Source organism: Crassostrea angulata, chromosome 4, assembly GCF_025612915.1.
Source record: "Crassostrea angulata isolate pt1a10 chromosome 4, ASM2561291v2, whole genome shotgun sequence".
Taxonomy (NCBI): Eukaryota; Metazoa; Mollusca; class Bivalvia; order Ostreida; family Ostreidae; genus Magallana; species Magallana angulata.
In genome coordinates this window covers 10,933,065-10,949,358 of record NC_069114.1, presented here as the reverse complement: position 1 = coordinate 10,949,358, position 16,294 = coordinate 10,933,065, and the positions used below count along the sequence as shown (strand labels likewise).

At 32.4% G+C, this 16,294-nt stretch overlaps 1 protein-coding gene across 2 annotated transcripts in view; it reads left to right on the top strand.

Moving 5' to 3' along the window:
- The window catches only part of LOC128180930 (glutamate receptor ionotropic, kainate 5-like), a 32,703-nt gene extending 16,688 nt beyond the window's left edge, over positions 1-16,015 (top strand). The window contains exons 1-13 of one of the 2 annotated variants that reach the window (XM_052849137.1): positions 3,494-3,948; positions 5,787-5,927; positions 8,237-8,566; positions 8,829-9,022; positions 10,380-10,556; positions 11,358-11,462; positions 11,757-11,975; positions 12,764-12,867; positions 13,024-13,114; positions 13,423-13,738; positions 14,068-14,285; positions 14,685-14,950; positions 15,470-16,015. In XM_052849137.1, the coding sequence (XP_052705097.1) occupies positions 3,855-3,948; positions 5,787-5,927; positions 8,237-8,566; positions 8,829-9,022; positions 10,380-10,556; positions 11,358-11,462; positions 11,757-11,975; positions 12,764-12,867; positions 13,024-13,114; positions 13,423-13,738; positions 14,068-14,285; positions 14,685-14,950; positions 15,470-15,863 (2,649 nt within the window). In that variant the 5' untranslated portion in view covers positions 3,494-3,854 and the 3' untranslated portion in view covers positions 15,864-16,015. Of the gene's footprint in view, positions 1-3,493; positions 3,949-5,786; positions 5,928-8,236; positions 8,567-8,828; positions 9,023-10,379; positions 10,557-11,357; positions 11,463-11,756; positions 11,976-12,763; positions 12,868-13,023; positions 13,115-13,422; positions 13,739-14,067; positions 14,286-14,684; positions 14,951-15,469 lie in introns of those variants that run through there. The other variant, XM_052849136.1, reaches the window with a different exon arrangement.
- Positions 16,016-16,294: the final 279 nt, after the last annotated feature.

Here is a 16,294-nt window from a genome sequence, read left to right as displayed (position 1 = left end):
CAAAACCCTTTCTTGGTGTATTAAGCACAACGCATTTTATTGAGAAAAAAAAATCAGTTACTTTTTTTGAAAGCTTCATTTAAATTGATACGAAAATGAAAAGAACCTTTCACGAATAAAAATTATGTCATTGTGTACTAGTTTAACTGCCATAAAACGTCAAGGTATCTGTTGGGCCTCCAAACATAGATGACTGACAATTCAAAGTGGTGAAGTTTTACAGATTGAAAAGAAAGATCTTTCCGAGCTAAACAATTGTAGTAATATTAGAATTAATCTATGTTCAGAAACACTAAAAATAAAAATATTAAAAACTGATGTCTATTTGTTTGAAATATTGTATATTTCCGCTATTAAGCCATTATTTGCGCTCTTAGTCAGGGATAGGAAACACACATTGAAAAGCCATATTAACATGTTATTTAGTTAGCTTCCGCGACAAAAATATAAATTATATATATATATATATATATATATATATATATATATATATATATATATATATATATATATATATATATATATATATATATATGATTGTTTTTCAATAGTACTTTATTATCAAATTGTTTTAGGATTGAACATTTCATTAAAGTTTACTCAAAACACGTTAAGACGTTTGTATCTGTGCTCAAGGCGCACGAGTTAGCAAAGTGTATATGGAAAATGGATCATCGCAGATTTCCATGCAAAAATAAGGGAAAATATAAACTGAATGTAATTATGAGTAAATGAACAACACCGAGTAAATGAACAACACCGCTATTGTTTGGAGCTCCATCAGATGCGTTATTGCTGTGTAAATAAATGTCTTGTAGACCCCAAACTATCGCTTGCTTGATTGCTTTAATCGAATAGATAATGAATTGTACTTACCGTTTACTTCATCATTTACACTGAAACCGAGATTCAACTAATGCAAACCATTATCATGGACTAGAAGATCGGGTACAAATAAATATGATTAATTGTTACTTCTTTCTGAGTTAAACGAAAAATGTTATAAATCAAAAGGTTGGTGTCTAATTACCAAATGATCAGCGAAATACTGCATTGTTTGAAAACTATAAGGATGTGTCAATATAAGAAATCATTTTGATTTTTTTTGATGCTGGTAGCATCATTAAATGACATCCTTTTGATATAATCACGAGATCATTGTTAAATATCCATTAAAGTTATTAGGTGCTTAGAATAATATGCTTGCTCAAACACATTGGCAAAACATTGGCAGGTCCAAAGAACATACAACTAAGAATAATTTAAACTATATGTTATAATAAGACTAGGTAATACATAAAAAATACGAGATCCAATACAAAGTAATAATACATGCATATTTTTTTAAAAGTAAGAATTTATGCATTCGTATCATGCGTTATCCAACATGAGATATTCCTTAACGCTTTAATTTATCAACCGACGAGAACGAGAAACCTAAAAAGTTTGAGAATAAAATGTAGAAACAAAATTTTGTTTGTGACAACAACATTTTAACATAAAATATATAATATCATTAAATGACTGAAAGGCAAAACAAAATACTAGCATATTAGAAAAAGTTATTAGAAAAAGAAATTTGGGTAAAAGCGCCAGTATTCACACATATGTTATATCGATGTCTCTAAAACTGCAAAACTAAAATAAATCACCAATATAGTACCATTTTAACAAGAGCTTGGACTTTGGGTAGTTGTGTCAAACAGCAATGTGACGTAGGCCTGTCTATTTCACTTTTGACCATTCAGCCATGGCTCTTTGAAATCAACAAAATTTGTTTGGCTTTTGAGCTAGGACTACGCAATCGGTGCATATTTCGCTTGAAACCGCGTCATTTAAACTTGTTATGGATAGCTACGTCCAACCGACAATCCAAGGTCTTGCTAAACTGGTTCTGTATAAAAACAATTGTTGAAATGAAATAAAAATATTAACAAAGTAAATTAAGTTCAAATAACATTGAAATGATATAGACAGTGTTATTGTTATACGCATATAAGCTTGGGATTGATCCAAATGTATTGATTTTGTCGGATTTAACTTAAACATTACTTGGAATAATGGAACTGTCACTTTCTAAAAGTGTAATAATTGCCTATCTGTGCTCGTCAGGCAATGAAATCCAGAGGTAGCCGACCATGTTGAATCCGATGGCCCAGTTAAAATGAAGCAGAAGCTCGATAATATTACCTCGAAATTAGCATCAAGCAGACATTAATCTCAAATCCATTTTTATCTTTCAACGTGGTTGTATCCATGGTGATCAGAAATAAAACGGCGTCAATAATTATTTATCTAATCAGCTTGATTAAACAAAAACCCCTGTCATCTGAATTGATTAAAGAACAGTATTTAATATCGAAAATGCATTGAAACAGTTGATAAACATCATTAAATTGATACTGAAAGACTTCGTACATGGCTTTGTTGAGTTATCGTAATGATTTTTTTTTTATAAATTGTATGGATTTTGTACACTGTCCACCGCTCTATCTAAAGGTACGAAATGCTATCCTTTTTAATAATGATAGGAATATCCATTAAATAACTATGCCCAGAGCAAGCTTTATTACAATGCGGGGGTGTCTATTCATTCTTTGATATATTGTAAATGATACTCGAACCTTTAAAGTTTTGATGTTTCTCATTTGAGTGTAGTCAGGGTTTCTAAATCTGTTCTAATCAAGTCTACATAAACGCGTTTTAATGAATAACAAACTTACCTATGGAAAATAGTTATTTAGCACTCTAAGCACAGAATGCATCTATCTTATTTACCTGTTAAATCAAAGTAAGCTGTATTAATTTCTCCTGATTTTTTTTCGCCACACTGATAAATGTACTATAATATTATTAACTTTCATGTTTATTAGATTTAATTAAGACAAAAAATATTGACTATTTTAAATAAGAGTCTGCATGGTAACTCTGGTTCATGAAATATACAAGTATGTCAAGTCAATATCCGTTTGGGCGAAAATAATGTCATTTTGCTTCGATGCTAAAAATCATGAAAAATAATTACCCCTGCAAAATACGTTTGTTACATTATCATTATCATTTAGATTTGTTTTAGTCTTTCGGGTAATTTAAGATTATGTAAATTTTAAACAGCATATCATTTGAACATAAACCCCCAAAAGAACTGGGTTTTTATAAGCATTTGATAAGCTTTACATTTGGTTCTTTCTGCATCAAACACTAATGGTACGGCACGGAATAGTAAAAGTCGATCTTATTTTTAGAATATAATGCATGTTTAATGCATTGACATCTATAGAATTGTAAAAAAAAAAGACAATGCATATTGTCTCGCATAACGTTTATTTATGTTTCCGGAATAGAAATTAAAAAACCATGCGTCGTCATCGGCTTTTTTTGATTATCTGCGAAAAAAAAAAATTCAATGCAGTGGGTTTCAGAAAAAAAGTTCGGTATCTATAATGCACAAGCTATAGAGAAAACAACAATACCTTAATGTTAATACCATGTACTGCTTCAAAACAAACAATTCAATGTAGGCTGGCATTTTGTGTTTAAGATGGATTCTGAAGGTTATATCCAGGTCAATAATCAATTTAATTAGAAGAACAACTAAGTATTGATTTTTCTCAGTCAACAAATAACTCGCCTAGTAGTCCCTCTGAAGTTTGAAAGGATTATATTCGGAATTCTGCGGTCTTTCGCCTCCACCATTATCTTAGTACTCTGTGTCCGGTCGGAGACTCGCTTTTGTGTTGTGGGGCCATCTCTTAAACCGGATTTTATTTTATCGGTTTGGAACTCCACACGGAAACCATTAAGTAAATGGTTTGCTATTTGTGTATCTACAGTTTAACCTGTTGAAAACAACAATGCTGTGTTGGGAAGAGAGGCTTGGATTTCTTGCTATAGTGTTCATGGAATTTATACTTGTATATAACGTTCATGCTTCGTCTGGAACAATAGGCAAGTCTATAAAAACAACTTTTGGTAAATCATTTTTATTCACATACTTAGTCTTATGAAATATCGCTTTTTTCAAATTTCCTAAAAAAAACCCTCTCGAAGCATCGCAGTAACGCATGCGTTCGCAAATTTGAATTATAGAACATATGCATTGACGTGGCTTTTTGCAGATAATAAATAGATATAACTCTCGTATGTTCATCAAGTTAAAGTGAAATTAAAACCATTTAACACAATAACTAATTGGTTCTGCAGATCTATCAAGATTTTAGCAACTACTTGTACTCTTGATACTGAAAGCCAAACACAAAATTAATAAGACGTACAATGAAGATTGATTTCTCTTTTTTGAAAGGGGGAAGGATGCGGGGGCTAAAGGAAAACTGTTTTTAAAAAAAACCCAGAGTTCCTTATAAGAAGGGCGTTTTCAATTATCATTTATTATCATTTCTGGCTTGAGATTCTAGTTGATTTACTTCATTTAAAAAAATGTATAAAACAAAAGTATTCTTTACATTAAGAAATATTTCTTCTGGATCAGTGTATTTTATTTAACATGCATTGAAGAGAGAAACAATCTTTAAATTTTGTGATCGATATCAGTTTAACTTTTGTTGAAACCAATGCAACCATGACAAGGTTACCAAAGGTGTTAACCCTCTGTAGGAAAATCGGTACGGGGATTTCTTGGAAATGAAGAATGCAAAGAGTTAAAAAAACATTTTTAGATAATGGCATCTCATTAAATGTGGAAAGTGTTGAGCGTTTAAAAATATTCTTTAAAATATATCCCTACCACTCGACGAAAGAGAAAACTATAATTTGTTCTTTTAGATTGTATCACAACCCCAGTGTCACGATAAGTCTTTGCCTGAATATAATGTTCAACATGTTTCTTTTTTTTTTCTTCCTATGTAATAGAATATTTGGTCCAGAATAACGCGTTAAAATTAATGAGGAAACTCAACTTTAGACGTTTGACTTGATGAAAATAAAGATAAAATCAATGTTTGCATAACCGTATTCAGTTTCAGCAATCAATGTATTTTAATTTAAACATTTACAAAACAATGAACGCTATTATGTGTAACATCCATCTGAAATAATGATTATATGTTGAAGTCATTGTGCACAACTTTAACCAATGACTGCATCGATCTTTTTTAATTAATTAATGATATAATCTTCATAGGAGATTTTTCACAAACAAAGGCGTTTCGCTTTATACATCAGGATGTAAAATGAGGTATTAATCGTCAAATATAGATTAGATATTTAGCTGCATCGATTCAAATTGCAAGCAGGTTAAAACCTTTCATGAGTCGTTTCTTTGAACATTTAGAACAATGTAAGACTAAAAAAACACTGTTATACTTATAAATGATTAAAAACGAGAGTTAAACTAAACATCAATGAGATTTCAATTGTAGGTGAAAAAAATAAGATGAAATATGTAAACAATAAATAGAATTTAAAACTTCAGAGAGTCAGTGTAGCTCTATATCCATATGTAATCGATAGAGATACTGAGTTAATGGTTTTAAATTTAGGACAACAAAAGCTTCAGTGAACTTGTACATGCAAAAATTTATTACATGTCGTAATATATGACTGCCTTATAAATGAAGATTTGGTTAAAACACAGTTTGGTTACACATACGACCATGGTTCAATGAATAAACAGTTGCTAAAAACTACCATTCATTTAGATGATTAGAACAGGCATCTCAGCTTCCCTTATTGCCACAGAAACGTATATATGCATGCTTTTAACAACTGCACGTATTGAATTAAAATCAATGACCTTTAAGAGGAAAATAATAATGAATGTATTTTAGGTGTTATCAACAATATTTGCTCCCACGAACATCCGGAAAACACCACTTTGGGAACGTCGACATTAGAACTGCAGAACACCACTATCAACGTCATTTGGTCCCAGGCAGACTTCACGGAATTATACCTGGTTCTTCAGAAAGGTAAACTACGAACACATAGAATTTCAGGTAGTCAAAGATACGTGTATCAGCAAATGTATGCTACGTGTATATAATTATGTCTAAGGTTACCATTTCAGCCACGTTTGATATTTTCTGAAGAAACCACATGCTTGTGAAAGAATCACACTTGAACATGTATTCATTACAAAGGAGAAGTCGGACATTCCATTCACTGAAATGTCAGAAGCTCTATATACATACTTTATAGTTATGAATTGAGAAGCGCAAAAACAGATTACTTACGAAGATTTATAATGGTTTGTAAAAATCTGAGATCCTCTCCGACATATTTGAAATTATCATATTGTTATTTTCATGTCGATTGTAACTCAATACCATTGTACAGTTTTACCTAACCTTGCTTTTCAACTTAACAAGATAGCGGGGGTGTCTAAAAGGTCGAATTTTGAGTTTTAATACTGTAAATCTATCGTGCCGGTTTTTTTTTTACGATATTAACTCCAAAATCATTTTAGATTTGTGCGTAGGATCGATGTAACGTATTCGCGTTCATCTCGTATTCGAATTCGATCAAACGAAAGCCTTGTTGGCAGGTGACAAAGTATATGTACAAATCTTCAACACAAGATAAATTTGCAGATATTAGGCATAGAAAGTCAGGTTTTATTAAATTAGAGAGACAGATTATTAAGAGGGCTTAAAATGATCACGGCTATATTAAGACAGTATTGATCTCCTTTAGGGAAAGAGCTCTATATAATAATATAGGATATAAAAAATAAATAAATAAAGTTTAATTATGGTGATTAAATGCCATCTCCTTTAGAACGATGCAATATCCTTAAATACAAGCTACAAGAAAAGGAGATTCTGCCTGGTGTATCAACAGCATTCATACTGTTGATTGTGTCAGTGTAAGCATACCTCTATTTGGTAAACATTTACAATAAATACAAAAATCCTAATTCTCAATTAAAAACATTGAAAACAGATGTGCAAATTCATGGTTAATAAACAGTAGTGAATTAAAGCGTGGTACTGTCACAACTGTGTGATTTTAATGAAAAAATTAAATAACTTTTGTTTTCAGATTTTAACTTTAGTTTGAAATGATACTTGAAAAAGGTTAACGGAATGAAAAAAAAGTCTTTAAAAACGCCTCAACGAAGGGTAAATATAAATTCATGCCCGGATGAAGAATTTTTTCGTAGGGATGGGGGGGGGGGTCAAAGGTACATGTAAAATTATGTTTACCGGGAGGGGGGGGGGAGGTTGCGAGGTTTATTTTCTGTACTTGTTTTATAGGAATCAAATAAGTTTGAACTTCCTAGCGGGGAACCCACGACCCTGAAGTCACCCTCTATAAGCTAGATCCGCGAATGAAATCAGATAGTTCTTAAAACAAAAAAGTTGTTTATGGTACACGACACTTTCGAAACCAATATCTTAACTAAGTTAAACAAAGCCGCGCTGCTAGTCTCGCCTATATTCCATTAGTAAACATAATTATATTAATTGATCTTGTACCGCGTCATGTAAAATTAATTTTGTGTTAAAATCTTTTCTGCTGGGGTAATGATCGTATCGCAAATCTTCATGTATTCCGCAAAGCGACAGAGGTCAAATTCGCTGTTGTTATAATCGAAGTTTCACAATCAAAGCAGTGAAAACTTCAATTAAGATTCTCTGGAGAGCCTTTAAATGGAATTTTTCATTATTGATTTGTTATGCTTTCTTCGTTCTTACAAGAACAATTCATTTCAGACGTCGCCACAAATTAACTTTGAAAATGAACTGTAAATCAATTCTAAATATTAAAAAAAAAATCAGTGGTTGATTTACTTTGACTGTTAAGAAAAAGAACAAAAATACGTGGGTTTAAATTGTCTTTGTACCTTTACTTTTGTTTGAATGGCCTGCAAAACGTTATCATCCTCATTTTTCAGCGATTCCAAATTTCCAAGTTTAACTTATAAGTTTAAATGTTAAATTTATATAAAAAAAAAAAAACAACCCAGAAATCTAGAACATTTTTTTTCTTCAAAATTTCTACTTTTCTGTACTTTTGATAATTTGATGAAGCGTTAAAGAGATAATTTGATGAAGCGATAAACATCGTGTGACCCTGGCCCTATGCATAGAAAACGTTCAAGTGCCTGATAATGCAACATGGTTGATAACTACATGTAGAGGCAGTTGCGTTAATGGGTTTGTTAACGCCGCTAAAAGGTGTATGGTATTCAGAACTAAGATATTATAGTGATGTTAGCAATTGCAAAGATTCAAATCCATATCATTTTTCTTGTTTTTTTTAAATTTGCTTTTAGTCAAGGAGTTACGGAAAAACCATGCGGACCTCGTTTACGTTAATTCAACAGATCATAGCATTGTAATGGCTATATCAAACCTGAACAGCACACCTGCTTTACACCTGAATGACGTCAATCAAGAAACTGTAGAGAATCTTGTGGCCCCGGAGAGTTACTCCCCCTGCCAAGAGACACCTCCTAAAGTGGAGGACTCACCCACCGTAGCTTGCTCGGCTGTTGCTTTTGGCAAAAACATCTTTGACGAGTTTGGAATTACTTTGATGGTTTCCAGGATTTTAACACATCTGCAGTGGACATCAACTTTTGCATTTTTTGAAAACTCTACAGGTGTGTTTATTTCATAATAATTGTATTATAGAAATAATAAAGCAACACATGGATTTTTACCTTACCTTAAAACGGCAAAAATTATTAAAGCACAATTGTATAACACAATAACACAAACAAAACCCACTAAACCCAAGCCCCCCTTTCAAAAAACAAAACGGAAAGGCTGCAATTCTTTCATCCTGAAATATAAAGTGTGTTGTTTTTGGTTATAATCTCAAATAAATGCAAATAAAACCTTTATTTTATTTTTTCCTTTTAGCTCACAACATCGATATGATTTTGGAAAAAATAAACGAAATCGGGATCAAACATCGTACATTCAATGTTGACAATTTACGTACGACAGATGACATTCTCCAAGTACTGGATATAATCCACAGAGAAGTGGTAGATAGGATGGTCAATATCACTATTGTATGTCACCTAGACTGTATCGAGCGGATTTTGAAACAGGTAATTAATTATTTAGTTAGTATAGTCCAAGTAAGAACCGAGGTTTGTCTGTGTATATTGCTCATTATTGATACATTGATTCAGTACATACCAGTGTATGGGGCACTGCGAGACTATAAAAATTTAACGACGCAGCTTGATATGAAAAATTAATTTTTAGTGAAGATTCGGCATTGTAATTGTTTCTTCGGATGAATTCGTGTGGAAATTTTGTTCAAAGTTTATGACCAAAAACAAAAATTAGATTGGAGAATAGATAACAATGCCAATTGTGATTAGCATTCGGTTGATATATTTCACACAAGGCGTATATAATTAATATTTTATCACAAATGTCACTATTCAATTGAAAAATGACGAGTGGTATGATTATGTTTTGAACCATGCAACTGCAGCTAACAAAGAAATCCTCATTAACAGTTCGGCTAGTCAACAAATATACTTCAAATGAAGTCATAAACTATTTGTTTTTATATGTAATTCTTTAATTATCAAAATTATCTGTTAAAGAGCAGAGGAAATAAGTCTGCGTTAAATATGATCATGATTTCTGTACTCGTGTAATATAACTATCATAGCTCGCTAACAATATCTGAGGAAAGTTGTCATCCCGATTTTGTCCCTTTTCACATAATGAGAATCCACAGTTGACACTCCTTCGCAATCTGTGTGTGTACATTTATATGTGCATTCCAATTTTGCCCTAAAATTAATGACAAATTATAATGCAGGTTAAATGCGAGTTTAACGGTATTTTTATAGCCTACTACTGTCTTCGTTGTTGCGTATTCGTATTCGTTGTTGCGAAATACGTCAACAAAGTAAAAACATAACACGTGTACAGGTATTACAGTTGTAAATTGGACTTTCTTCATTATAACGAACGTTTTTTTTTTTTTTACCAATAATTGCAATTAAACATCTGAAGGTACCTCACTACACATACACTTATACTTTTTAAGACACTACGTCCCAAGATGGCGATTTAAATGTTTTGTTAAACTGTTTATGTATATCGTTTGATTGGGTTCTATATCCTCGTAGCTCAATGGTTAACGTATTGGGCGTCTGAAACGCAGATCATGAATTCGAACCCGCCTGGAGCTTTTGTTCATGTTAAATCAATTTGACATATCCATTGTATTCGAGATATCGGTGTTCAAGTTACCGAAGTTCAACTGTATTTGAAAATGTAATTTTTCACCAAAAAATGCACATTTTTTTGCCTATTACACTTAAATACTTCTTATCCATTATTATATCTATCAAAATCAAGTAATTTTTGGCTGATTTGAGAATATATTTCACGGTGTAGTGAGCCACCTTAAATGTCATAGTCTATTTCAATAATTACTAGGCAAACAAGTACGACAACTTGCCAGCAAACTTCCGGCGGACTGCTTTGCGGGACCACACCTTTTGGTTCGTAGTGACCCAGTTGCCTGGAGACGAAGCAGAGTTCATCCAGTCCTCCAGTGAGCTAGACAACGTTTGTGTTTTGAACATCAATGTGACAACCGATGAGTCCGCTTTAGTAAGTTCTTTGAGAATGATTGTATGATTTGTTCCAATGACTCAAAATGAATTTATATCTGCACCGCAAAAATGCATACTGTTTTGTGTGTGCTTTGCTGTGAATATGCATGTAAACGTATGTCAAAACTCTCTTTTGATACGGAAACCAATTCATGAACCAATTCATGAAGACGTTGTGAAAGTAGATCCAATAAGTTATGGATTATGTATCTGTCTTAAAACAATTTTAACAAGTCATTGGGTTTTCAGCAGGACATGACTTCAAAACAAGTTAAAAATGAAGCTGGTTTAAAACTAAATACATGTATACACCGATAGCGTAGTCTTAGCTCAAAAGCCAGAACATTTTTGTAATTTTTAAAAAGCCAAGGCTGAGTGGCTAGCAATGAAATAGACAGGCCTAAGTCACATTGCTGTTTGACACAACTGTCCAACGTCCAAGCTCTTGTTAAAATAATTCTAAAATAAAACGGAAAAATAACTTATGATCCTATTCACTGCTTTTTGATGTTGAAGTTTATTATTTTTTTTTTATTTTGCTGAAGGAATGACATGCCACCTCCGCAACGTCTTTCTGCATTAAATCAAAAATCTAATCTTATTTTACACAATTGACACTTGTCATGGGAACAGAAATCCAAGAACTAAAAATTGGATTGTAATTTCGTCAAAATTTTGATGATTAAAAGTTTTGATTTAAAAATATACCGCATGACTAACTCTACACTTTCAATGAAAATAATAATAATAGAATTGACGAATAAAAACCAAACTGTAATAAACACTATTGAATTAACAGGATCCAAACAGTTATCTTGATCAGCAGAAAATAATCGATCAACTCGGGAACATCACGACCCTTGTACAGAGTACAGGATCTTCTTCAGCCATCCTAGCTCTGAAGGTATTGTATTATTAATGGATACACCTATCTAGATATTAACCTTGTAGTTTCACACATGAACACAGTAATTTGTTGACAACGAAACCACAAAATAATTAAGTATGCCAATTTTTTTTTTTTTGGAAAGTTTCTTTTTCGCTACTTTTAAAACACCGATTGTTTTTTGTATTGCATAATGAAAACAATAAAGTTTACATTTTTTTATGATAAATGTTTTACCCACTGAATAATTACACATGACCAAAATTCTTAAAGATATGCAATCATTATTTGTCGATATTTTCTTTGACACAGAATTATAGCCAGAGTATATTCAGTCCCGTGTCTTGTCGGACTTATCCGCTCTCAACTTTGATGTGGAAGGAAAATCCTGAAAATGGAACATCACTGATAAGACAGCTGGAAAATGTTGGATGGGTTGAGGTTAATGGGAGGTTTCAATTCGATTCCAAACTTTACCCAAATGTCGAATTTGGATTCAATAAAAGAAACTTTCTCGTTACAACAACTTGGGTATGTAACTTACTAGTAACTCTTTTATAAGATTTTGTTTTGCAAGTGCCCTATAATAATACATTTATCCGCTTATCCGTCTGTTCGTTCGTCCATCTGACTGATTTCATATATCCGGAGCACATTTGCTCTTTACACTTGGTCAATTTGGGCTATAATAATTATGGTTCCAGAATGCTCAGTGAAGATCAGAATTTTTGGGGGAAAATTCTCCAGATCATATTTTTGCCTCTTTGAATTCAGTTTCGGTTCGGACTTTATCCATTAAATGCCAATGTAGAGAAGGTGTTCAGTAACAAAGAACCAAGTTTTTTTTGCCTCACTGCCTACCCCTTTTCCTTTAAGCAACTTCGTTTGTTTTCATCGGAACATATGTCTCTAGGCAGAGCAAACACAGTGACTTTTAATGACGTTTCTAGATCAAATATCAATGTCGAAAATAATCCGTTTGAAATCATTGTTTGATAAAATTCTTCACAGTTTAATGTTCTCTTCTAGAAGCAAGATAATTTTCAGTGATCAATATAATTATGTACTTTGTATTGGAAGTAGATTTATTCAATGGCTTTATCGTTTTGGAGCAATTCTGCAATTTACTGTGAACACCGAACGCATTTTCACTTTATAGTTCTACATAAGTCCCAAAATCATGTATTGCCTGCTAGTGACCAAAAAAAAAAAGATTCTGTAAACTCGGAAACTTTTGGATTTATTTTAAAGAACAGAAAGAAATGTGGCTATATACGCTCTATATAAATGTATTTTTATGCATATGAATGCCATTTTAGTGGCCTCCATTTACCGAGAGAATTCAGGAAAATGGACAAACAATTGACTATGTGGGTTTCTGTGCTGATTTACTGAAGGAACTTAAGGAGGAATTAAATTTTACGTATGTCAGACTAACTACATAATAATGTAATTTGGATTTAAAGATCATAAAAACATGATATAAAAACAGTTTATTAACACGTTCCAAAAAAATGACAAGGTTTAAATATGAATACAAATTTTAATGACAACACTTCATTGGTATTTTGTTATTAAGTTATACATACACGGAACCATCAGACAACGAATTTGGGAGCATGTACGCTAACAAATCTTGGAGCGGTATGATTGGTCAGCTGGAAAGACGAGTAAGTTCAATGATTGGAGCTTAGTATCTCACATTGTTTCCAGCCATTTACATGCCGGTGTAAGGAAGTTTAAAGTTACATGTTATAGGGGGGGGGGGGACTATAAATTTTAAAGTACTATTCTTGAAATAAAATCATTTAGAAAAATGAAATATTTGTAACAGAGCGTTTACTTAAATAATTCAATTTAAAAAAAAGCAATAATTAAAAACTATTTGCAGGTCATAATGATAAAATAATCGCAACAGAAACGAATCAAATGAAACCATTTTCTGTAATTATCGTAAATGTTGCACATTTTACGACAGGAAGTCGACCTAATGGTGGCAGGAGCTTCCATTCAAGCATCGAGGGAACAAGTCATGGATTTCACCCATCCCTTCTACTACGATACTACCACCATCTTGATTAAACGTCCGGACCCGGATGAAAACAAAATGTTCACTTTAGCCAAACCTTTTAAAATCGAAGTGATTGTGTGTATATTTTTTGTTCTTCCTGTATCTGCGTTCCTGTTGTTTGTCATTGAGAAGCTTTCTCCTTACTACAAGATCCACGGACCTGAAGGCAGACAAAATTACCAGATGTCCTTCTGGTATATGTTTGGGGCACTTCTAACTCAAGGTATTGGCGATATAAGTTCATTACTTCTATATAATTGGTTTAGCTTGATGGCATAAAAGAACAAGTGTTATGAATTTCGATTAAGAAACGACGGTACAATTCAAAACATTTTTCCTGCAAAACTTAATCCCATTGCAACAAAGATTTGGCAGCATTCAGTCAAAGTTTATGATATTTTTCAAAACATCTAATTAAATTTTTCATTAGATAAATTCTTCTTATAAAAAAGACGCAGTTTTATTTTCACCAGAAATAATCTTTTCAAACAGCTAACACGCATAGAACTTGATCAATAGACAAATTGTGTTCTGAACAATATTTTTTGACAGGGGGAGAGAGTCTACCTAACTCCCAAAGTGGCCGCACGATGATCACGTTTTTCTGGTTATTTTCTCTCATCATGGTGGCCACTTACAGTGGAAACTTGATAGCCTTTCTGACCGTCACCATAGATAAAGCTCCCTTCAACTCTCTGGAGGAACTCGTAGAGCAAGATGATTATAAGTGGGGGATTCTTGCAGGGACGTATTTTGTAACTTGGTTTCAGGTAAATATTTTTTATTGTCTAGTTACTAAAGTAACAATTATAAGTAAATTATGTTAAATCAACTATAAAAATCAAATATAATTGTGCTTGTTAAAACTTGAAAATATTATTTCTTTTTTGGCATTTGACTGTTTATTTACCAGATAAGTTTATGAGTGACACCGATATCATAATGACTTATAAGATATGGTTTATATAAATATCATGATACTTATCAATATTATGATTAATGCTAAATGTTAATTTATGATGCGAGACACGTTATAAATACATCTAATATAATTACAGGGTATTGGAATAAAATATTTGGAAAAAAAATTACTTGAATATTAATATTCAATTTGCAGATATATGTTGTTGTGTCATTTTAATTTTTTCATTACATATTTCATAAAAAAGGAATCACCTTTTGAACTACTTCAAAAAGTGTGGAGTGGAATTAAAACATTTAATAGAACAGATACCGATGTTTTAAATCCGGATCCAAATGTACATATCGATAAAATGTACAAAGAGAAATATGTGTATATTGGTGATAAGTCTTACATGGAAGTGAGGAAAGCTAACCGGTGTGAACTAATAACTGCAACAGAGGAAATTCCGAACATGTCATATGGCATTGGGCTTCCAAACAACTCCCTTTACACCAAGTTGTTCTCTGATAAGTATGAGCTTTCATATATATTGATTTGATGTAGATTATCTTCGTTTGCGAACCAAATGAGATTGTAAATCATTTCATTTTGTTTACATGCTTTTCGTTCTCTCTGGAATTTTCCATTTAATTTGTTAAACTTATTATTCAGTAATAAGGAAATAGAAACTGTTGTTAATCATTTCATTGAACCATCTTCCATATCTATTGAAATTATTTAATCGTTTAATTTACATTTGTGGGTTTATTTTTTTTTAATTTGGTACTGTGTTAATGCAAAAGAAGATTGATTGTGGATAAAATATTGATAGTTTTTTATTGCAAGACAAACGAACATTCATACACGCATAATATAAACACAATTCTTTAGAGGTTTGATATGTTTAATTTGATACATCTTTATGGTGTACTTGCAAAAATTATTGCAATTTTTTGTGTTTGAAAATCAATACCATTGAGAGTAAAAAAAAGAACCCAATGCATTAGTACATAAATGATGCTGATTTGGTTTGTTTCCTTTCTATTGCAGAATACTTTCACTCCAAGAAGGAGGGATATTACAGACATTCAAACAAAAACACTGGCCCCGTGAAGAGTTTTGTCACGGGTCGCTGGTGGCCGAGGCTAAAGAGATACGCCTCATTGACGTTCAGGCAGCATTCATTGTGGTCGGTGCGGGTATCGCACTAGGGACCATTGTGTTACTAATAGAAAAGTTAGTGAATCGTTTGTCGCTGAGATTTTGCTTGAAGAAAGAAAATACTCCGTGTAAGCATATTAAGACAGTTCCAACGATAGAAATGGAGCTGGACGAAGTAGAGATTTCCGGAATGTCTAATGGTGTGTATTCTGTGGAGGACAATGGTACAAACAATCACATTAATAACGGATACTATTCACAAAGTAGTCTGGATGGATATTGAAGCAGTATTGATGAAATAAACATTGGTCATAATTCTTTATAATTAACACATGTCCGCCAACATATTTTTTCAAAGCATAGCTAGACTACGTATTCATAAAATGTTGAGAAAATAAACAAAAAGTACGAAATAAAATTGAACGCGTTAGTAAAGTGGTTTTTTTCCCCTAAATATTATAAATTTAATTTACCCCTCGACAGCAACTGCTATACATTCGTCGGAAAGCGTTGCCGTCTAAGAGGGACCATTGAATTGCTATCGGTATCATTGTCTGTAAAAGATAGTATTACCTTATATAAACTAACTTCGATCGGTACTTAGTAATTGTTCCTTGTCCTGAACCCACTTTCAACATGGAAGAAAAAAATCAACAAACACAGAAGTAGTACAGTTCTAACGTCAAGTTTTAAAAATGCATTTTCTATCTTAAA